The sequence below is a fragment of the Syngnathoides biaculeatus genome, chromosome 1 (assembly GCF_019802595.1).
Source record: "Syngnathoides biaculeatus isolate LvHL_M chromosome 1, ASM1980259v1, whole genome shotgun sequence".
NCBI classification, from domain to species: Eukaryota; Metazoa; Chordata; class Actinopteri; order Syngnathiformes; family Syngnathidae; genus Syngnathoides; species Syngnathoides biaculeatus.
The window spans coordinates 4,407,050-4,430,858 of record NC_084640.1 but is presented as its reverse complement, the minus strand read 5'-3'; the positions used below and the strand labels follow the sequence as shown (position 1 = coordinate 4,430,858).

General features: G+C 39.7%; 2 protein-coding genes, 1 long non-coding RNA gene and 1 other non-coding gene across 9 annotated transcripts in view; 3 read left to right on the top strand and 1 right to left on the bottom strand.

Moving 5' to 3' along the window:
• sacm1la (SAC1 like phosphatidylinositide phosphatase a) overlaps positions 1-9,584 on the bottom strand; it is a 30,434-nt gene extending 20,850 nt beyond the window's left edge. The window contains exons 1-10 of one of the 4 annotated variants that reach the window (XM_061836048.1): positions 9,560-9,584; positions 8,924-9,024; positions 6,145-6,242; positions 5,648-5,722; positions 5,452-5,579; positions 1,643-1,792; positions 721-780; positions 612-645; positions 402-503; positions 58-143 (exon numbers count right to left, since the gene is read on the bottom strand). In XM_061836048.1, the coding sequence (XP_061692032.1) occupies positions 58-143; positions 402-503; positions 612-645; positions 721-780; positions 1,643-1,792; positions 5,452-5,579; positions 5,648-5,722; positions 6,145-6,242; positions 8,924-8,952 (762 nt within the window). In that variant the 5' untranslated portion in view covers positions 8,953-9,024; positions 9,560-9,584. Of the gene's footprint in view, positions 1-57; positions 144-401; positions 504-611; positions 646-720; positions 781-1,642; positions 1,793-5,451; positions 5,580-5,647; positions 5,723-6,144; positions 6,243-8,923; positions 9,308-9,378; positions 9,483-9,559 lie in introns of those variants that run through there. The other 3 variants (XM_061836124.1, XM_061835957.1, XM_061836147.1) reach the window with 3 other exon arrangements.
• Positions 9,585-9,879: 295 nt separating this feature from the next.
• Positions 9,880-16,845, top strand: LOC133509449 (uncharacterized). 2 transcript variants are annotated; one of them, XR_009797353.1, is made up of 8 exons: positions 9,880-10,017; positions 10,175-10,258; positions 10,425-10,476; positions 10,666-10,740; positions 13,789-13,830; positions 14,896-14,935; positions 15,257-15,284; positions 15,377-16,845. It is a non-coding gene; the product is annotated as an uncharacterized LOC133509449 (long non-coding RNA). The 2 variants fall into 2 exon arrangements; XR_009797351.1 differs by having other exon boundaries at positions 15,351-16,845.
• LOC133504382 (small nucleolar RNA SNORD52) lies at positions 13,873-13,935 on the top strand. The gene has a single exon (XR_009795940.1). It is a non-coding gene; the product is annotated as a small nucleolar RNA SNORD52 (small nucleolar RNA).
• A 1,014-nt stretch (positions 16,846-17,859) lies between the features above and the next one.
• Positions 17,860-22,448, top strand: c1h6orf47 (chromosome 1 C6orf47 homolog). 2 transcript variants are annotated; one of them, XM_061835798.1, is made up of 4 exons: positions 17,860-18,391; positions 18,619-18,718; positions 18,907-19,873; positions 21,675-22,448. In XM_061835798.1, exon 3 carries the CDS (start codon positions 19,002-19,004, stop codon positions 19,863-19,865), a length of 864 nt encoding a protein of 287 aa, XP_061691782.1. In that variant the 5' UTR covers positions 17,860-18,391; positions 18,619-18,718; positions 18,907-19,001; the 3' UTR covers positions 19,866-19,873; positions 21,675-22,448. The 2 variants fall into 2 exon arrangements, 1 of the variants encoding a protein (XP_061691782.1); XR_009797231.1 differs by lacking the exon at positions 18,907-19,873 and having other exon boundaries at positions 17,874-18,391.
• Positions 22,449-23,809: the final 1,361 nt, after the last annotated feature.

The following is a 23,809-nucleotide window of genomic DNA, read 5'->3' as shown; positions in this document are numbered from 1 at the left end:
CTAATGAAAGACAATGAATTCAGTAAAAGCTGTAAAAGCCACAGTAGTCATACATGCCTGCACAAAGGAAGCTTTTGCTCCCTCATATACAACTATCTGCTCAGTTTCAACAAAGTTAGCAGCATGTCCTTCTGAGTCGATTCCTGCAGGACAGAGTACAAAGAAGCATGTAAGCATGTACCAGCAAAATACAATCTGCTTCTCAGTGTAAACATTCTCATGAAAACACTCAAAATCAAGTTAGGTTTAATGGAGATAATCAGAAACAAAATTATTACAGAGAAGTATTATTTTCGTTTGCTCCATTACAGAGTCCTAACATGTGACTTAACTGATTTTGAAACACGAGGAAGACGGTATAATTTCTGCCTTCTTGGTGCAGCTAAATGTTTTTTTGTTACCTCTGACATAGTATCTGACACCAGCCCGGAAACAACTTCTCCGGGATATGAGGATCCACTCAAAGATTTTCCCATTGATACGACATGGTTTCATGACAATGACTGGACCAAAAGATGAAGGAAAGTATTCTGTTGATTGTTTGTTTGAAGGACAAAATAACTAGTCTCCATGTTCCATCATCAATTAAACTCATGTGATACAAAGGATACAGCCATGTACAACAGGGAGAGCAAACCTGTGGAGCTAAAGTTAAAGACGAATTGTAAAAATAGAGCACTAATAAGTGAAAAGTTTTGCCTCAGACGACAGTCATGTTACCTCTGGTTCTGCTACCAGCTCACGGAGGAGATTTGCATTCCACAGGAACCTCTGATCCGCCTGAAATGCATCACCCACATACTTCATCATCTATCAGATTTGGATGGTGAGCTGTGAATTTGTTATTTTGTAACTGTCAAACCGTAACATTCAATTAAAGCATTCACTTTGGTAAAGAGGTTCTCTTCTATACCACTTAAGATGTTCGAGGGTTGCAAGGAAAGTGGAGGTTCCACTGCATAGTGGTCGCCAGATGAAACAGGGCAGGTATAGAGACAGACAACCATTCACATTACCAGTGTGGGAAATGAACCTGTACCACGACAAAACAAGCGACTACCTCTTATCGGTTGAGGAGTTGTCACTTAAGTGGTTAAGGTTTAACCAGTTGTTAACAGCAAACCTCGTGAACAGGTTTTACACAGGAAAGGATAATCCCAGTATATTGTGGTGCAAAGTTATTCTACTTTGTTTTTCTTCATTATAATAGGAGTTACCATGATAAGAGATATTTTTGTGAGTGCTTTTTCCGTGAATCATGAATTTGAGGTCTCATTCACCATTCATTGGTCCAGAGACCGGTACCAGGCTGCACAGAAAGAATGACCAATTTAAAAAATTTCTGTTGTATTACAATTCAAGTGTCCGTTGTGCTTAAGACCCACAGCTATTGCAGCGAGGAAGATGCAGTCAATTTTCAAAATAAAATACTGTACATTTGACATGACACACGCAATAGAACGGAAATTATATAAATTGGTCTCTTTCTATGCGGCTTGGTGCTTCATAAATGCGTAACAGACCGGGAGGACCATTGTTTTAAAAGATCAATTGTATAAAACTATTAATTCAGTGTGGTGAATACAGCATACAACATAAATTATCTTTAATCATAAGTGCATTTATTTGTTGGATCACTCACCCTCTCAAACAGGCTCATCTCCTGAAAGTCAGGGCTGGTATTGGCCAGTCGCTGAAGGGTGTGCGTCAAGTCGTAATCAGTGCAAAAGTAGAAACCGTCTGTTGTCAGCACGTTGTTTAGCATGGATAGGAACGTCTTATTCTCCTGAGACTAGAAAAAGACAGAAAAATAACATCTTTCACAGGTGCTCATAAAATTAGTGGTCGAGACTGTCGTATTTAATTGCAGGTTACGCACTTCAGGGAGCACTGATTATTTTCAACATGAAGGGAGCACACCACAACATTTTTTTTCCAGCGGCTACTTCAACCCTGAGGGACTTTGGCCATTTTTTTCCCTCTCTGTATTCAGGTTTTGTTTGACTAGAGAAAATGATGGCCAGGATCTCACACTACACTTACTTTCTGATGGGCTGGGCTGCCGCAGGTACCATAACGTAATGTTAATCTACCATATCATTTGATTATTCAGATGCTATGATTTTGCATTGCTGAACAGGCTATGTTATCATATTTTTTGGCTTCACCCATGGAAAAACAAATGCCATACCAAAAGAGTTTCGTCACCTCACATTTTGCCTGCGCTACGCTGGCACTCCTTTGTGTGCGAGCACGCCTTTGCATGTAGCTACCTTTCAAACAGTGGGGCGTGGAATATTATTCGGCCCCTTTACTCTCAGTGCAGCAAACTCACCTCGGAAGTTCAGTGAGGATCTCTGAATGATCCAATGTTGACTGATGATGATAAATAGAATCCAACTGTGTGTAATCAAGTCTCTGTATACAGTGAAGAAAATAAGTATTTGAACACCCTGCTATATTGCAAGTTCTCCCACTTAGAAATCATGGAGGGGTCTGAAATTTTCATCGTAGGTGCATGTCCACTGTGAGAATCTAAAAAGAAAAATCCAGAAATCACAATGTATGATTTTTTAACGATTTATTTGTGTGATACAGCTGCAAATAAGTATTTGAACACCTATCAGCTAGAATTCTGACCCTCAAACACCTGTTAGTCCTCCTTTAAAAGTCCACCTCCACTCCATGTATTATCCTGAATCAGATCCACCTGTGTGAGCTTGTTAGCGCCGTAAAGAAATCCGTCCACCCCATACAATCAGTAAGACTCAAACTTTTAACATGGCCAAGACCAAAGAGCTGTCCAAAGACAAAGACAAAATTGTACAACTCCACATGGCTGTAAAGGTCTACGGAGAAATTGCCAAGCAGCTTGGTGAAAAAATGTCCACTCTTGGAGCAATCATTAGAAAATGGAAGAAGCTCAACATAACGGTCAATCTCAATCGGAGTGGAGCCCCATGCAAGTTATCACCTCGCGGGGTCTCAATGATCCTTTGAAAGGTGAGCAATCAGCCCAGGACTACACGACAGGACTTGGTCAATGATTTGAAAAGAGCTGGGACCACCGTTTTCAAGGTGACTGTTGGTAATACACTAAGACGTCATGGTTTGAAATCATGCATGGCACGGAAAGTTCCCCTGCTTAAACCAACACATGTTAAGGCCTGTCTTAAGTTGTCAAATGACCATTAGGAAAATACAGAGGAGTCATGGGAGAAAATTTTGAGGTCAGATGAGACCAAAATTGAACTTTTTGGTCAGAATTCCACTAACTGTGTTTGGAGGAAGATGAATGATGAGTTCCATCCCAAGAACACCATCCCTACTGTGAAGTATGGGGGTGGTAGTATCATGCTTTGGGAGTGTTTTTCTGCACATGGGACAGGACGACTGCGCTGTATTACGGAGAGGATGATGCAATGTATAGTGAGATCTTGGGGAACAACCTCTTTCCCTCAGTCTGACCATTGAGATGGGTCGTGGCTGGGTCTTTCAACATAACAATAACCCGAAGCACACAACCAGGAAAACCAAGGAGTAGTTCCGTAAGAAGCATACCAAGGTTATGATGTGGCCTAGCCAGTCTCCAGACCTAAACCCAATAGAAAACATTTGGGAGGAGCTGAAACTCCGTGTTTCTCAGTAACAGCCCAGAAACCTCTCTGATCTTGAGAAGATCTGTGTGGAGGGGTGGGCCAAAATCCCTCCTGCAGTGTGTGCAAACCTGGTGAATAACTACAGGAAAATGTAATTGCAAACAAAGGGTACTGTACTAAATATTAACATTGGTTTTCTCGGGTGTTCAAATACTTATTTGCAGCTGTATATCACAAATAAATCATTACCAAAAAAAAAAAATCATACATTGTGATTTCTGGATTTTTCTTTTCAGATTGTCTCTTTCACAGTGGAAATGCACCTACGATGAAAATTTCAGACCTCTCCATGATTCCTAAGTGGGAGAACTTGCAATATAGCTGGGTGTTCAAATACTTATTTTCTTCACTGTAAATGCACCTGTTCTGTGATGGTCTCAGGGTTCTGTTTAAAGTGCAGAGAGCATCATGAAGACCATGGAACACACCACGCAGGTCCGAGACACTGTTGTGGAGACGTTTAAAGCCGGATTTGGATACGAAAAGATTTCCCAAGCTTTAAACATCTCAAGGAGCACTGTGCAGGCAATCATATTGAAATGGAAGGAGTATCACACCACTGCAAATCTACCAAGACCCGGCCGTCCCTCTAAACTTTCACCTCGAACAAGGAGAAGACTGATCAGAGACAGTCACTCACGTTTGAAAAATGTACAGGTGTGGTCAGTCATGCTCGCAGATATAGTTAGAGGAGTGGTCCACCAGTCATTCCCACAGATGGAGGGATGGAATCTCAAGACCTTAACATAACTTACTGGTGTGATTACGGATGAGATCTCAAGACCTTAAAATAACTTATTGTATTAATATAGCATAACTGTAAATTAAAAATAAAATGAACAAATACATAACTAAAATAGAAAACTAAAATCTCAAACTCAGAAATGATCATTTCCAATTTCAACTGATATTAGTAGAACATGATATAGAATGGTATTTAAAATTTTTCATCAATAAAATTCTTGATCTGACAAACTTTGAAGAAAAGTTAAATGCACTGGGCTGTCAAGGATTAAACAGGAACGGTCTGTACTTGCAATGTTTTGAAAATCCTAAAAGTTTAGTTCAACATAATCGGAGTTAGTGGCAACAAGCTTGTGATACATTGTAACAAACATTCCTGTCAGCAATCGTGATGTATTGTTGTGAGGGGGGGGGGGCACGCATCGCGGGACTGCCGTAGTTAGGAGGCCGGCTTGCTCGAATGCGCCTTTATGTGTGTGCGCCTGAAATGTGGCGAAAGGTTGAAACGTTCAAGGGGGCTGAATACTTTCACAAGGCACTGTACTTAGTCACTTGATATCACTGTTACCGTTAGGCAGTCACAAATCTTTGAGAGCCATGTTAGTAGATCAGCTTCCAAATCAATTTATGTGAACAATTATGTTTTCCTCGGCTTTCCTAAGTGCAAACCTTTAGTAAATCTGATCATAATTGTCATTGCTGTGGTCAGAAAAACAACAGTAGTAGGTTTTGAAAAAGAAGGAGGTGCATGTTTTCTGCACACCTCTGCTGGGATAATAGGATCAGACAGCTAAGCCACTTTGCACAGCAGTGAAACCTGATGTGAACCTCAAACCTTTCTCTAATCACCAATTCCATACATTGCTATTTTTCTGATGACAACAACTGTACAGTATACATCTCTACCATGTTCTTAAAAACAAAATCACTGCAATACCTGCAGATTATTTGTAAGGGTTTTCCTACTGCCTAAGAACATCAATGTTCTGAATTACAATCAACACATAGCATTTGCAAGCTTTCCCTCTCTGTGCATTGGTTATTTTACCTGGATCTCTGATAGATGCAAAATTGTCTTTTTGTAAGAGATGATATCAAAATCCACTGCTTTCCACACTGCATGACCCAGGAGGCTGCCCACATTTTTCTTCCTTGTGATGACGATGAGGTACATCCCTATGTAAAGTCAATTGGTTCAATAACTATCATACATTTCCTTTAATAAAATACTCCATAGTACCTACCAGCAACCAGGCGAATGGTTCCCATGATACCGCAGATAGGCCTGGTCACCGCTGAGGCAGGGATATCCTTTTTACCTGTGAAAGCACGACACTTTAGCTGTTTTAGAACTGGGATCTCCAACCATTGTCAATCTGAGAGCTGCTTTTACAAGATAAAAACAGCTGCAGGGCTATTCAATGAAGATGGATAAATGTCACCTTTCAAGTCAAGATCAAGTAGTTACGTAGCATTAACAGCACTGATAGACAATAATGCTTTCCACCCATTTCCAAGAAGAAATAAGTGAATTTTAGGGGAAAAATGGCTCTGTATTGATCAAATAAATAAGTACACTAAATGTATTTGAATTGCATCAGCTTTTAGTAGTTGTAATGTTGGAGTAATCGCAAGAAAAGTTGTTCATTGAGTACAGCAAATGTGTATTTATAGTCAATGAAGAAGCTTTTGATTTGGAACACATATTTGTCTCATGTAGTTTGTGTAAATCGCTTCTTACTTGTGAGGGTCATCTCATTTGACACCCTGTCGATAGCCAATACAGCATTAGCCCCTTCATCGCAGGCTTCGATGAAAAACTTTTCAGGGGTCGTATGTCTGATGAGAGATAGGGATACAGAAGACATTTCAGGTGAATGGTAAAGACACAGCAGAGGGCAGCTGATGCCTGAACTACACAAGGAAACAGCTTTGGAAACTATGGTTCGACAATTTCTCTTTTAATTTCTAGGCCTCTTATGCTTACGGTTGTGGGTGAGCTGGAGCCTATTTGAGTATGTTCTGTTAGTACACCATGGACATGTCGTCTGCCAATCACATGGCTCATGCTTACATTTATATCTAAGGACAATTTAGAGCCTTCAATGAACTCAACATACATTTTTATGAGGAAACCAGATTATCGAGGGCACGGTAGATCAGATGGAAAGCGGCCTCACAGTTCTGAGGACTCGGGTTCAATCACAGCCCTTCCTCTGTGGAGTTTGCATGTTTTCCCCGTGCCTCTGTGGGTTTCCTCCAGGCACTCCGGTTTCCTCCCACATCACAAAATCATGCAACATTAATAGGACACTATAAATTAGCCCGAGTGTGATTGTAAGTGCAGCCGTTTGTCTCTATGCGCCCTGCGATTGGCAGGCAACCAGTTCAGCGTGTCCCCTGCCTCCTCCCCATTGACAGCTGGCAAAAGGTCCAGCACTCCCGTGATCCTTGTGAGGATAAGCAGCTAAGAAAATAGATGGATGGAAACCAGGTTATCCACAGAAAAACCCACAACAGAACATCCAAACTCCACAGTGGAAGGCTGATGCTCAGATTCAAACCTCCAATATCAGAACTGTGATGTGATCACGCTGACCAAGTCACCACCACCAAAATTCTCCTGTTTTTTTTCTAAATTAAGTGGTCATAGAACAGCACAATCCTATAATATAGACGAAAAAAAAAATCTAAATATGTTTCCAATTCTTATAGCTAGAGTAACTTGAAAGCCTTAAATTAAAGATCAATACAGAACATGATTTCATGAAACAAAACAGTAGAATATATAGAATTGACAAAATTTCGGTGATTCATGTTGCAGTATGCTTTTGTACATTCTTAAATGTCACACAGGTGCAAAAAGAAATTAAGCCAATCAAAACAATTAGTTATAAGTCTGTGGTTTTGAGAAAACAGTTTAGTTAATTGGGAAACACTTGAACTTTTCTGGCCCAAAAAAGTTTTGGGACACCGCCGGAGGCAACCAGCGTTTAGTATGTAAATCAATTCACCCAACATCTGGTGTGTAATATTCTCTTTGCTCCACTTGCACTGTGTATTATTCTCTTTGCTCCACTTGCACTTTCTTTCATTGCAGAAAAAGAAAGAATGAAAGAAAGGATGAAGGAAAAAAACAAAAAAAGACAGAGACAGGCAGAAAGAACGAAAGAAAGAAAGAAAGAAAGAAAGAAAGACAGAAAGAAAGAAAGAAAGAAAGAAAGAAAGAAAGAAAGAAGCAGAGTGCAGGATGGTTTTAAGATTGCTTAACAGGTCATCATGTCATAATCAAGATACAATTTCATAATATTCTGTTTATTCTGCCTTTTCAGACTGAACTGGAAAATTCTACATATATGTAACTCTATATTTAAAAAATACCATCACTGATTGGTTCAGTAGTGTCACATGACAGGAGTTACAGTTCACACATTTTTTCAGCGTATTTCTCCCACTATGATAAAAACCGCTACCTTAAAATGTTCAAAATTATGTGTGGTTTAGTTTCTCAAAATAATGTTACAATTAATTGGCCTTTGTCTGTTATGATTCTACAAGGCCAAAAAACTGGCACTGTATTTAACTATTACCCAAATGAAATTTAAAAAAAAAAAAAAAAAATTATGAAAAGGCTTGAAATAACAACTACAAACTTCCCCAGAAAGAAAAAAAATGGCTGATAGAAACAATTTGCGTAACATACTATACAGCAAGATCCCTGCAGAAGAAAAGTGTGACCTGGTTTGACGCTGATTGATTAGAGTTGGTGACAAATGGAACTAGAGATATGCATGTACACTCCACTATTGACAGAGCTCCACAAACAATCTTTTGTTTCCTTTTCATAATCCAAAGAAGGCGAAGACTGTCTACACTGTTCACAGCACACACCAACGTTTGTCAAGAACGTGTTTTAATCTTTTCAGCCATGGCATGCTTAAAGAAATACTCTCAAATTTAAAAACATGTTACACAAGAAGAGTTCAGCAAAGGCACATACCACATTCAAAATGTGGTTTAAATTCTCTTGACTAAATCATGAGTCTTGACCAGTCAGTGTAAAAAGGTAAGTCACAAATGTGACGGGACAGTGGATGCCATTCATGAATATACCTACCTACCTCCTATTTTACGTTCACATGAACGTGATATGTCTGTCTTTGTGGGTTTGTATGAGAGCTACAGGGGGAAAATAATATCTGCTTCTCTGTTCTCGTATACCATTCCCACATTGACGATATGTGCATAAAAACAAAATCCCAGCTCAGTCTTCCATATTTTGCCGTGAAACTAAAGACTTTATTCATGATAAACGAAGAGTTTAAACTTCAACACTTCCTGTTGGGTTGTACAGCAGTCGGTTGGCGAACTTTGGCGGTCTTTTCACCCCTTTTAGAAAAGCTAAATTTCCACACAGGTTATGGCTATCAGCGTCTTTCCACTTGATTCCAGGGTGCAGTTTAACGGTCATCAAAATGAGGTGTTTAAAAAGTAAACTGTGGAAAATTGACAGTACTTACAAATTATATCGCTCATAGGCGGTCGCCATCTTCGCTGCGTCGACCTAACCAAAGCAACACCAGAGTGACAGCTTCTGAGTTTGTGTTGCCAGCTCAGAGATCTAAAACGCAGAACACACCTTCGTGGTTAAATCGATGCTTCTTTGTGCAATTTGGCAACCACGAAAGGCGTAACATGGGTAGAAATAAAAAAAAAAAACTAGATGAGTAAATGCGTTTTTTGCAGCCCGGCTAAGTGACAGAGCTACGCGACGGCCACATTGGTAAGGGCAATGTTACCATTAAAAAAAAGAAAAAACATCGTATGTGTTGAAAAAAATAAACCATATTAGGATTATTCATCAACCAAATTTGATGAATTTTACTTTTTGGGTTATATAAGTACATTTAATGATAAAAAATACATAATTTGTTATGGGTCATAAAATTTATATGTCTGTTTGTGTCAACCTCACTTTCTATGTTGTGACTATACGGCGCTGTGTGTAACCGCAAGTAGCATAATATATAGGTATTGCTATTTTAATTTTCGTACGGTCCATATCAATAAACACGGAATATGCCGACACTTTGTCCCTACTGATTTTGCGTCGCTCTAAGCACACAACAAACGTGCAAGTCGTTGTCGTTAATTACCTATGGTCCTACGTGTGCGCAAACTAACCCATGGAGTGCCAGCGTCTCGTTTTTAATGTTTACCTTATTAGCTATTACAAGATTTACACTATAATCATTAAAACGAATCCGTAAAATTATTTGATGAGCAAAGGATTTTTTTTACATTTCCCTGTCCTTTCGATTCCGCAACATTCAGTGTTCCCGGAATCATAAATAACATTAATAGGGTTATTATTTCAAGCATTTCCCAGACTCTGTCTGCAGTAAATATTTTTAGAGTTTTCTTGGTACGTTAGTTGTTGTCAGGCACTGCTGTCACCACCCATCTCAAACTGTGAAGGACCCCACTTTATAAAGCTTCGAAAGCCATTCGCGCAGCCTCTTTTCTCTTCCGCACACAGTTGGGATAACGTGGATATGGTGATCAGTAATGGAGCAGTTGTCATGAGTCTTATACTCGAGATTTACAATGAAAGGTAATTAAATTGCTTAGTTCTACATGACTTAGACTGCTATCAAAGTGTCATTCGCGGGCTGGTTTTTGTGGGACGCACGTGATGTCGAGATTTAAGCCATCGTCTGTTGGTCACATTGGCCAATATTTTTTTTATAAGTATGTTTTTTTAATTTCAGATGCTAATGTTGAAGAATTCGTGAATTCTTCCAGGCTGTCTGTTAAAGACAAATAATCCCAGATCGGAGATGGGTGACTGATAGGTAAGTGGAATTTAACGTGGAGCTGAATCAGACTGTACCCCCGCCTCCTTCCTGAAAATAGCTGTTAGACTCGAGCACTCCCGTGACTCTTGTGAAGATAAGCGGCTCAGATAACGGATGGATGGATTTGTAGCCTATAATATGCGTCTTGTTTTTTTTTTTCCAGGTTTACTCTCCTGCCAGTAATGCCCACCACAGTTATGAGTGCATGTTTAATTGTGAGTATTTGTTGATTAACCCCCCGCCCCCAGTAATATGCGTTTAATTACCGCAATGATGATTCACTAGACTAGAGTCTCTGATTATACAATGAAGCTCTTTCACAGTGCACTGAGCATGCATACACTGTACTCTGCAGTCATTGTATCAACGGAGCAATTTTTACGCTTTTTTTTTTTTTCTTTCAGGTGTGAAAAGGCCTTCTGTTGAGTGGCAAAATGTGATCAAAACTGAAAAGGATGATGGGTACACTAAACAGTAAGGTAACAAGCATTTGTGCCATTGCTATTCACTTATCTATACCTGCAAAAGATTTATTTTAAATGAACAAATTAGATTAGCACAGGTATGTTGGGACAAATTTCAGTTTTGTGCTTAGAAATGCAATACTATGTAAATTAATGATTACAGTTATAAATTACATCAGAGGTTGGCTGTAGTGTGACAGTATGGGTTCTTGTCACGTGACGTCACCCGTTATGCTGCCTCGAACACCGGCCATTTTCGATCCCTGAGCTCTGTTACTCATACATACACAAGGTGGACGACATTGGTTCTGACTGCATTTATTGAAGATGCGACCGACGACACATCAAGCCCAGACTGACTACTTGGCTACGTGGCATACACACATTGTTGGACTCAGGACTGCGTCACGAAGGCCCTGTATTGTGCCCTTGAACTTTTACTCTATGTGACACAAATCACGAAGGAGGAGCACTTACCTATATGCTAACACAGTAAATAAAAGGCAATAGAATATTTTTTTATATCGAGGCAAACTCCATTCATTCCAGTTTTTTTTCCCAAAAAGTAAAACCAGTATATAACGTACCCATACCATACAACTAACCCTAGTACACGTTAGGGAAAGAGGTTAAATGGCGGCGTGGAGTGTTGTATGGGTAATTCAGCAAATAATGTGATGTCAGTGAAAACAACCCATTGCTAAATGAAATGTAAATATGCAAATACACTCACAGAAGAAAAAAATTGCATGACTTGAGTGTAAAAATAAAAAAATTTGAAACCCGATCAAATTTCACCGCCAGCCAAACTCAGAAATTGTACCAAATTAATAAAACAATAGTGTAGTTAATGGTCCACTGAAATGCATGAATTTTAGTATATTATGAATGAAAAAATATCAGCCGGTATGGACCCAGCCGTTTTTTCACCACAAAATATGATTTTAACGTATATGGCTTTTTGTAATTCCCGCCATGAATATCCGCTCGAGGGATTTGTTTTTCGAGAAGAAGCAGGAAGTGACGTACAGGGCAGTAGAGCACTCAAGTGGTTTCGTCTGTTTATACTAGTTTTAGCTGCTGGAAGGTAGCTCGTTGTTCCTTCGTGTTAGCCAAAATGTCGGCTTGTTGTATTGCTGGATATTACATGAACACTCGGGCGATGGACTCGCTCTTCATACTTTTTGAAAAGATCCGGTTCGTCGTGAAAAATGGATTGCACAGGTGCAAAGGATGAGAGCTTTGTGGGTACCAAATGACAGGTGGGTGTGTATACAGCTACAAAAAAAACAGTAGTGGGGGGGGCGTAATCCGTAAGTCAGAGGTGCTAAATGTGTCTGTATGCATCGGAAGGTTTCCGTGCAACAGCCGCTGAAGGACTGCCTCCACAGACCTTGTGGATCGCCACTGGCGTTGTCGACAAGGCCAAACCAGCCTTGTGGATCGCCACCGGCCTTGTCGGCAAGGCCGAGCTGGCTGCTAGTCTTGTCCACACGGCTTTAGCCGAGGTGGCTTGTCGCGGCGCCGGGCAGCGGTGGCTCATCTCTGCCACGGAAGTGGATCGGACGGGGAGGTGGTTTGGCTGTGGCATCATCGTCGCTCATGGGCGGTGTTGTTTTTATCGCCGCCGTGTGGAGGGGGATCGGATGGGTAGGCGGTTATGCCGTGGCGTCGTTGTCGCTTGTGGACGAGGAGGTGGTTTGGCCGTGATCCGCATATCATCTAAATATGGCTCAAAACGATAGGGTAATACAGTGATGAAAAGCCTCCATATTTTCCCGGAATTCCGGATTTTTAAATTTTCATGAAAATTGCTCCATAAAATTGAGGAAATATTGCTTAAAATTAATCTGGTTATTAGTTGACAACATTGAACGAACATGTTTGAGTTCGTTGTTTTGCTTTCACTATTTTAGAATGTTTATAGGGATGGCACTTGGACTTTAAGCCTACAATCACACGAAAGAGTATGATTCCCAAATCTCGTTTTAAGCTGTAATGTTTATGTAATTTTTCCAATTGCAAAATCAAAATGTGTAATGTGGACAGAATGAGTCTGAAGTCAGGTGTGTGCCCATAATAAGCCATGTTGCGCATGCGGACAATCACGAGGTGCCATGTCATTCCGACAGTTAATATGGCCCCACGTGTAGGTCTCAGGCTTGATAATTTTGTGTTCATTTCAAGGATATTTTGCAACCAGAGCCAACATTTTCTTCACAATTCTAAAGCATCTTGTCACCACTGACTTTTATGCTCCCTTGTCAATTATTGCTTTTGTCGAACAGTTGAAATTTGTCACCTTTTAGTGTAAAGGTTGAATGAACACCACTCATTGGCAACATAGTGGATTCACGTTCACATTCGATACGCCCATATTGGATTTGAACAAAAAAATAATAATAATCGTGTATTAAATTCATGATGCACTTTTAGAAAATCTGAGGAAAAATAGTGGGCAAAAAATTTAAGAAAAACAAAATCTGAATTGCAGTGTCACCATAGCCTCAGAGCCTTTTGGGATCCTGTTACACAACATCTGGAGGGAAAAGAAAATAGTTTAAATTCATTTAAACGATTGGTGGACTTTTCTGTGCCAGAAAGATCTATCTCCTTTTCTTCTCTTCTTGACATGATGAGTAACAATGGTTATGACAAGGTAACAAAGGTTTGATTTGGTTTTCTAAATTCCAAAGATTGGTTGAAATCTTTGAAAAAAATACTTGGAGGCTATTTAAGAAATAGCATTTCAGTCAAATACAAATATTTAACAGTTTTTCAATTTTATTCAGCATGCTAACGCATAACCAGATTGCTGTCAGTTAAAACCAATCTGTGTTGTCGTGTTGCTCAGTGTACCCACAATGCTTTGGGTTTTAGTTCAGAAATTGCTGAAGTCCATCCTGGATCATGGTGGGTGTTAATGGCCTTTCAAAAGTTGTAATAGTTGTGATGATGATGTACTAGACTAGAGTCTCTGATCTATACAGTGCACTGAGCATAGATTTATTTTACACTGCTCAAATCATATTGATGAAACATTTATACACTCCTGTTCTTCAGGTATCCAAATGGCTGCAATGGGGGAGCAGGTTACTATGAAAGGTAAACTGAAAAGGAAACAAAATCATCTTCCTACTCTAAATGTGAAGTGATGATTCATAGACTAGAGTCTCTGAAAAGCCTGATGTTTTCACAGTGCACTGACCACACTCGTTTTAGCCCATTAAATGTGCATCACACTTCAGTGGTACTCTGCACTGGAAAAAGTTTACCCGGTAGAGCAGGGGTCAGCAATCCAAAATGTCAAAAGAGCCATTGTGGACCAAAAATCCAAAAAACAAATCTGTCTGGAGCCGCATTAAAATAAAAGCCTTATACAGTATAAGCCTTACGGTGAAGGCAATACATGCTGTATGTCACACTATCCAAATGGCATAATGAACATTCACGATTCAATGCGCTTCCTGGATAGAATGATGTACCATGTGACAACTCTGCTGGATGATAGTGTTTTAAGTTTGGCTTCAATTATTAACGCATTATGTTTTGTGGCTCTGATAAAATTGTAGAACATTTTTTTTATGTCATTATTTTGAGGATTCCTAAAAATAATTGAGCATGCCTCCTGTAATTTCAGACCTCCCAATCATAATAAAATGCAGCCTGCGATTATAAAAATAAAACTCCTTTCGAAAAGGTAAAGTATATAAAATTAAAATAATAGTTCGTTTGATTTCTGTACATTATGTTTAGTTTTCGGCGAATGGTAAGACAGGAACCCACCACGCCAAGCTCAAAGAAACATGTTTTGCAGGCTATGACGCAATCTTTGTTGACAATACTCATTTGATACATTTTTACAGCATTAGAAAACGTTTAAAATGTTTGGGTCATGTTTGTCCTGTTACATAAATCACATTCAAACAAAAAATATATTTTCCTTCCCATCTTTTTCCATTTTCATACATTTTTGTAAAAGCTCCCGGGAGCACAAGGGCGGCGGAGCAGCGGGTTGCTGGCCCCTGCAGTAAAGGAATTACATTGCCACCTGTACACTGACATCTGTGAAGTGAGGTGTCACATAACGGGCTATGAACTTGAAAAATATTGTCCCGACATTTGCGTTGGGATTTTGTCACACGAATGCTATTCTTTTTTGTCTTGCAGCTCCTGACTCGGAAATGGAACAACGCTGTATCATTTAGTGGTATGTACAGTGGAGTTAAAATTTGTATTTGGTGCTTGGGTGTAATGTGTGAGAACATGTATGCAGTGTTAGGGTGGGTCTTTGTTCTGGGTGGATGAATAATTGAGAAACCCAACAGGGTTAGGGTTACTTATATTAAAAATGGTCTTTGTTCAATGATGATTCATATTCGGTTCGCCTGATGACAAGCTGAAGTTTACTCGCAGCGCACTGAGGCATTCAGACCACTGAATTTTTTTTTCTTGATTAGGATTTTTAATGTTGAACAAAATAGATGAACTTTTTTTTCTCTCTCCCCCCCCAACCCCCCCTTCCAAACAGCTAATTGTGAGGCTGACAAATCGAAAAGGTTGGTGCTGTTTTGGTATTCAGTAATTCTGAATAAATTGCTGAAATATTAAATTCTGTCTTCTAGGTGCTGAAACTTTGTGTGTCTCTCAGCTGTTAGGTCAAGGAGAATGGAGAATCTGGATCCCCTTTATATTGGAACAGCTTGACTGTGTTACAGCGGACTTTTTGTGCTTCTGCTAATGTCTTTGTATTTTAATTAAAATTTTATTGATCAGTCGATCAATTGAACAGAATAGAATTTCTAGAGAGGTGAGAGAGACAAAAAAGACAGTGCCAACTGTAAACAAGATGAGAATCAAATAATTCTATATCTACGACAGAAGTATGGATGTTACGTGAGAGTGTAGCACTACATCCTGTGAAGGAAGAGCACAGAAAAAGTTAGAACAGGAGAAGCATGCAGGACGAGGATCGTGAATCTGGGTGTACAACTGGAATGTGGTGGGACTGAGGGTGAATTACAGAGGTCTATAGAACGAGAATATGATCATGATCCACATGCTCTTTTATGGTTACATGCATATTACAATGAGAAGTCCCACATCCAGTGAGAGAATCCCAGCGGTGTGGGGCTACTGACACATGGAAGTGAATTGACCCCTCCGTACAGGGCACTTAACCACGCCTCCTGAAGTGACGTCACGCCACGTGCGCTGACGTAAGACAAACAGTAAAAATGGCAAATACAATACATTCTTAACTGAGACAGACTCCATGCTTCGGGTTTCATTCAAATCAACGACATATTATAGATTCTAAATACAATACATTCTTAACTGAGAGAGACTCCATGCTTCTGATTTGATTCAATCATTCACACGTAGCAATGTTACGCTCGCGAAGAACGTCTCATTTATACGAGACGTGTATTGAAAATCAAATTTAGGGCATATCTTCGTGCAAACACAGTCTGGTTAAGCTTCTGGCCGCGAGCCGGCAAGAAAGCAACACGTTTGTGCGGTCCGATCATCGCTAAATATTGCTCAACAAAGAATAAGTGTGTCAATCGTTCACACGTAGCAGTGTTATGCTAGCGAAGAACTTCGAATTCATTTATACGAGACATGTATTGAAAATCAAATATAAGGCATACCTTTGTGCAAACATATCTGTTCCGGTTGATATTAGATGGATTTAGTTGATGATGCGGTCTTCCACAAAGTTTGATCCATCGAAGGCATTTTTCGTACTGGGTCTTCGGTTTTGGAAAGGGTACGAATCGAACTCCACCAACTAGCCTTTCGGGATAGCTGTCGTCACTATTACAAAGTCCATGACTACACCTCTTAACCATGTTTTTTGTTAAATAACCCAAATACGTGATAAAACGCTAACAAAACCTATACTGGACCATGCAATGTTGTCTGACAAAATGGCGGGAGCAAAAACAGGCTTTGGTTTATGCAGATCTCTGGTCAATGATGCGGATTGCGCAATATCCACGGAGGGGTCAATTCACACCATTCTGCTGGATCAAGTTGTGGGAGTTTTCTTGAACCAGCTATGCTGTAAACTTGAATTAATTTTGAAAGCAAATAAAATTTGAGTCAACCTGAAAATGGAATCTTTGGTGCGATGATTTAAACCTGTAACCAAATATTTGAATTTGGATTTTCCATCAAGTGTCTTGAATTCATGCAAAATGGCAACTTAATTGTTTCAGATTTATGTCCGCCACCTCCCAGGTCCCCATTTCAGAATTAAATGTATTTTGGACAGTAGAGTATTTAGTTCTGAGGTAAATTAGACCGAAACTAGCTGGTTGCCTTCTGTTTTTAATTCCAGGACATGGTATTTTGGACAATAAGGTACTTTAAAGGGGAAATCCAGTGCTTTGTGTAGCCAATAGGTCATGTAATATGTACCCTATTTTGACAATGTGATGTTAAATCCCATTTCATTTAATAGTGTTTTGTGTCGATTTTTATCGACAACTACGAATTTTTGTGGGCCCTGCCATTTTCGCTAGTCACATGACCTGTGTGCGCACATGTGACTTATGCCATGCCGCAACAAAGGCTCAATTACATGGGACACCATTTTTGCCCAGCGCTGATTTATCCTCATCTGATGAAGAAATAGTATCGGTTGATCGGGAAGAAGCCTAGCTTCGGTGTCCAGGGCAAAGAGCCTCTGCCGCCTGGAAGCTCGGCTCACGGCCCGCCACCAGAGCTCGCTCATCAGACTCTGCGTCATTCCCGTCTGACGAACCATCCACGGCTGCCAGCCCAGAGCTCCGGGGACCTTTGTTTACGCAGTTATGTCGCGAGTAGTCAGACTCCGTGTCATTCCGCCCGAAGAACCATCCAAATATTCAACACTAATTACAGCCACAGGTTCAAATCTGTATGGAAGTATTCCTCGGTCTTCCCGATCAGCTGATACTGCTATTTCTTAATCAGATGAGGATAAATAAGAGAAATTGGCACTGGGCATAAATGGTGTCCCATGTAAACGAACCTATGTTGCGGCACGGTATACGTCACATCCGCGCAAGTAGGTCATGTGACTCACGAAAATGGCAGCGCCCTTAAAAATTCGTAACTCTCGATAAAAATCTTCTCAAAACACTATTAAATGAAAGAGGATTTAACATCACATTGTCAAAATAGGGTACATATTACATGACCTATTAGATACACTCTTCATCCAAAGCGATTTCCCCTTTAATAAATTTGATTGAAATTCACTGGACCAGAGTTAAATTGAAACTAGCTAGATCAAGAGCTAAACCATACCGTCGATCTGTTGATAGTTGATTAGCGATATAAATCAAAGGTGACTATTTGGATGAGTTAACATCTGTAAATGAGTTACTGTATTTTTTTTCTTTATCGATATAACAAAGCATCGTGACGCACGGGCGAAACAGTTTTATTTTGAAAGGCAGCCGGAAGTCCGCCCTCTTTTGTTCTTATGTCCTGCATGATGTTGTCAAGAACGGTCACCCTGCTCCAGGCCGAATTGGATGTTCTTCAATTGTATCCTGGCGAGGCAATGATATGACACAAGCATCAATTTCTGACTTGGTGTCGGAGTGGAGAGAATTGAAAACTCAAGCTTACCATCAGACTAAACGGTGACATCCAGCAGACGTCGATGAAGGTGATCATATTACTTCACGATTAGTTATTTACTATTGGGGATATTTATGAACTATCCACATTCCGAGGCTGATTTTCCCAATTAGTTTCTTAATAGTTATCAGAGTTAGTTAGAGTTATTATCAAATGTACCTGACGTAGCCTAGATCTGTCAGTGTTAGCTGCACCGAAGTGTTTACGTGGAAGCAACATTTCATGACATATTTATTTTGCGTCTCTTATTTACAGGTCCAGCAAGTGAAACAGGGCTATAAAATCTGGAAAAGTTGGACAACCTTGCCCAACAACAACTATTGCCAGCTGACAAAAATCTGAAATCGACTCACTGGTGCGGTCCCATTTTTACTTCCGGAATGTACAACCCTAAACAACAAGTGTTACGGAATCAATGTATGGAGACAATATAATGATGTCGACTTGAAAATCATAAGTGTGTAGGGTAATTTTACGGACCTGCACCATCATTTTGTATGACTGCTGGCAATCAATGTTTTTTTTTTTTTTTTTTTTTTTAAGTTCAGTCTACTACAGCAAGCATTTTAGACGAGAAGCAAAATCACCCCCCCCCCCCCCCCAGTTTAACTGAGCTTCAAAAAGCTGCTGTCGGAAGCATGACAGCTGTGGTTAGACGAGCATGGAGATGGCTGCGCTCCTGGGGTGGCAGTGCCGTGTCAGACAAAACTGAGGTCAAAAAGGAAAGTGTCTCCATTGGAAGTACTTTCCGTACCAGAGAGTTTGAGCGACAAAAAGACCAAAATAGTCCAGGAGATGATGAGTACTGGGAAGCTCAGGAGAAGTTACAACCTGTGGAATTTAAAGATGTATGTGCAGGGAAACAAGAAATGGAAACAACTATTCAACATGTTCCAAGATGGTGGAATAAATATCTTCCGACGTCCTTTCTACCCTGGACAAGGAAAACACAACCAACTAGACGCCTGAAAAAAACCTCTTACATCCAGAGTGATGATGGGGAATTTTCAGACTATGGAACACCTCCTCCTTCCCCGACATCGCATTCCCAGGTACCGTCGCCCTTTCGTTTGTTTGTGCACAGCTGGAATGTGGAATTGTTTCCAGAGCACTATGAGATCTGCTTCAACTTCCTCCGCCACCTGTTTGACCTGTTCGTGGTGGGATTCCTCTGGATGGTGTCACCTCCCGTCAAGCTGATCTTGGAAATTTTGGGGATTCAAGGACCGCTGCGCCTTTGGCTACATGGCATGGCCATGTTTTTTGTGTCGACAGTGGGAATGGCTGGACTGCTGTGGCTGATCCAGGAGCATCTCCCAGAGTTTGCTTTCATCTACGGCATTGTGCAAGCATTAGTGATCTCTGTCAGCTTAAAAAAGAGTGTCCTCCTTGGATTGGAAGAAGAACAAACAGAAGTGAAGGAGGAGAGCAGGGATTCTGAGGTGACCGATGAAGACAATCAAGACAAGATTTATGCAAAGGACAAATTGAAGACATGTTAGGCTTCATGGTAAGTCTAATAACACTTTGGGAAAGTGACGAGTTGTATTCTTCCCGAGTCAAATAACCAAAATATTCAACCTTGCTATCTGGAATGAATTTATGACATAGCTAATAATATGAGCTAATTCAAAATGCAGCAAATCCCCACTGCAGTAAAATAGGTCTTGCATTTTCTTCAAGTAAAATACTAGTTGGCTGGAATAACCTTTACAACATGCTTGATTATCCCTGTGGTGGAGTAAAAAAATGCTCCTGGCTACACAATGAGGCAAGAAAAAAAAGGAAAGGCTATCTTTGTGCTATAAAGGCTGGTTTACCATTGAAAATGAAGTTGCAAAGCTACTATAACCACTGACAGAAAAGGCAGATTGTTCTTGGAGACTTTTCGGTTTTTCACAAGGCTCTAAACTCCCAAGTACTTTGTGATATGTTTGCACAGGAATTTAGAACGCTTTTGGGCAGATACCACAGATAGTAGTAGAGGAACAAATCAATGAAAAGTGTGCTTGACACATCTGCATTTTCAATGTGTGTTTCTCAGGAATCATAGATTTTGTACCCTGCATACATTAAGCCCTCCTAGACTGATATGTTGATGTGGTTCTAAGTTCCTCTTGTCCTGAAGCATTGTGGGTAAAATTCAACATTTAATTCAACAACTTTTAGTTACCAATGTCATTCAAATACCATGTATTGTGCTGTAATCTACATATCAACCGTATAGAAGTGTTACTTTAATGTTATCTTTTCATACAAATTTCATTGGCAGATTTTTTTTCCCCCCCACATATTTTATGGACAAAATGTTTTGAGGTCTTCCCCCACATTGCAGATAGTCTTCTGAATTTTGTAAAGCAAGACTCGTCTTGCAAGATCTAGTTGTGCTGCTGGGGCGTAACCAAGCATGCAGATGTCCCGATCACCACAAAAAATTCCTTGGAATGTTTGTTTTACGAGCAAAAGTGCTGACAGACACTAGATTCTAAAAATGATTTGACTACCCTGTTTTTCTCTTAATAATAATTGTGTATAGGTGAAGAAAACTGAAAATAATTCTTTGTTACAGTGGAAAGGAATGTACAATGTTTGCAGTTTGTTTTTGTGAGCTTTGGATTCTCAGTTCCAGGGAAGGATTTGGAATGTTCTCCACATCCTTGCGTGTATTGTCTTCCGTTTCTCATCCACATTCCCAGAGGCTCCATGTTCAGTTAATTCAGCGGTTCCCAAACTTTTTTTGCAGCCCCTTAACGGGACAAATCAAAAGGAAAAGAAAGAGTGTTTATGGTACACCCGCACCCTCCCTGTTCCCTTGGTGAGAGGAAGGGGGTGGGGGAAAGTTTGAAAACCACTGGGTTAATTGAAGACTAATAGTTATATACTGTACAACTGACATGAACGTGAGTGTTAATGCTTGTTTGGTTTATATGTGCCCTCCAATTTTAGTATACCACCACTCACCCATAAGATAACTGTGATAAGTTCTTGATACAAATGAGTTCAAGCAGTATAGAAAGTGGATGGATAGCTCTTCTTGTTTCCTGCCTATCAAAAATTCTGTATAGATGGATTTGGAGCTAATTGTTCCTTGTGAAAGTTTCTCCCCTGTCACGTGCGATAGATGCACAATAAACAACACAGACAAAAAAGAAAAAGATATCAATGAAATGACTGGTATGTTCAATTAGAAGAGGCAAGGCTATTATTTGAGAAACAATATTACCTGTAGTTGAGTCTTAGTGGGATGGTTAAATGTTCTTCCACCTCAGTTCTCTCCAAATCCACACTAACCAGTGTTCTCTCCCCCACAGGTGGTGAATTCTTGCTGGCACTGTACTTCTATATATGTGTTGAAGATCAGAGCAGCAATGAAGAGTGGGTTGTCTTGCATCACCCTCTCAAGCTGTTATGGTTTAAGAATTGTATTACACATTTATTACAGACTTGCACACTCTTATTCACGCTACTCAACCTATCCCACCATCTACCAATTGAGGGAACTTTTGCATGCTCTTGCAATGCACCTTCAGCCAAATATTTGTTGTATAATTTATTGCAGTTTTGGCTATTTTGTGTCTGCTTTCATTTGTGTGTACTTTTTTCCTGAGTAGCAATGACCCAGTCTCTCTTTTGGGTGTATTTTGAAAATCACAGTAAGTTCTGTCCAAAAAAGGAGATTAAGAAATACAATGCACAAAGGGGACCAGAGTAAGAGCCACTATACCAGTATATGGAGAATGGAAACAGCTTTTTTTTTTAAGAGGAAGAAGGAAGCGGATAAGATGAAAGTGCCATGGGCTGTTTTTTTTTCTTAACCATGACTTGCAAAGCCAGCCAAAAAACAAACCTATGCTTAACACAGTATCATGCATGGCAGCAAATCAAATGTATCAATTCAAAAGCTGAGCTTTGTCACTTTTTTTTTCTTTTAAAACTATAGTGAAACCCCCAAAGTCCAGCGTATTGTATTCAGTTTCGCTTGTTGACTTCCAGGTTGTTGTCATTTGAAAGATACCCTAGGAAAATAAAGTCTGTCATTTCAGCCTCAAACTGTTAACCTGATAATAAAACCTTTATTAATTGCACTCGCAGTGTCGACGTGACTAAATGCCAAATTAGTGTGAACACCATTCACACACTATAATTAAATAAAAGTGAAATCAAGTAAAACTACTCTGCCTTTGAAAATGTGTTCCCAACCATTTGCTGAAAAGCTCACCTCCTGATTTGCCCTAAGATGCCACAAATTGGCTCCACAGGCCTCTCTAAATAGGAAAGGAGTACTGTATAGTAATTGTTCCAGGGACGTGGAAGTGATAGATTCTCACTGAGGGACCAGCTTTGTATGTAGGGGAGGAGCTAAGTTTAGCATGGACGGTTCTTGGAAGTTCCAAAGAGTGTTGGTTGAATCTGCATATATGTATGTAACCAAAATATTTTTAAGGGTAATTTTGTAATATTAGTTTGAAATTGAAACTGGTTTGGCGTCCTAATTAATTGTAAAAATGAGAAAATCTAAATATTTGTAGGTGGGCGCTTCTGTTAGTTTTTCTCTACTTGTGGCAGTTAGATAATGGGGCATAATTCTGCTTTAATATCACATACAGTGGTGTTTTATTGATACTGTATTGCTGGAGAAGGATTATATGTATTTTTTTTTTTTTTTAGAAAAGTGATCGATAAAGTAAGGGTCTTAAGATGCTCAATGTGCAAAAATTCTGGCTCCAAATTATTCCACCATTGGGTACTTGACTTTGGAGGTTCCACTTTTTTTTAAAAAGTCTACTTTGGGACCCTCATTATGACTTTAAACTGCTTGTTTTTGTGTGATAAGGCTGGCAGTATCTGTGTCACATAGATGTGTCACCGCCCTTATGTTTGATGCCTGTAACTGTGGTTACAGAGCTCCACTAGTCATTGTATTTATTCAAATTGCATTTCTCTTAATTGTTCTGTTGAGCTACTCATAAAAAAAGGGGTGCAATAGATTTATAGAGGAATTTGGTTTTAATAAAGCAGAGTCTAGTTTTAGTACAGATGCTTATTTATATGTCAACGCGTGCTCTTATTTAATAATTGTGCATTGTTGAATTAAGTGCATGCTTACAGGCCACCTGAACACAAGACTGATGCTCAATGATTACCAATTTTCTGATTGAAGCCATCACTTTCCTTTGCAGTGATTTGAAATATTCCATCTATCCTTCTGACATAATTTGTTCAGTCGAGTGCAATGTAAAAAAAGTTCACACCATGCATGTTTTTAACTTATAAACTGCATTTGCCACCTATGATCGACAGCAATGGTTGTATGTTGTGGTCGTCTGTGCTTATTAAAAATGTCAGCTTTGAATTAGATCCAATGCATTTATAAAGTTACAGCATAAATCATTTAAGATCCACTGTAAGAGAAGTATTCAGTGAAAATTTTATTGAGTCATATGGA

Excerpts from the sequence above, each read along its gene's own strand:
- c1h6orf47 (XM_061835798.1), top strand. The coding sequence starts at position 19,002 with ATGACAGCTGTGGTTAGACGAGCATGGAGATGGCTGCGCTCCTGGGGT.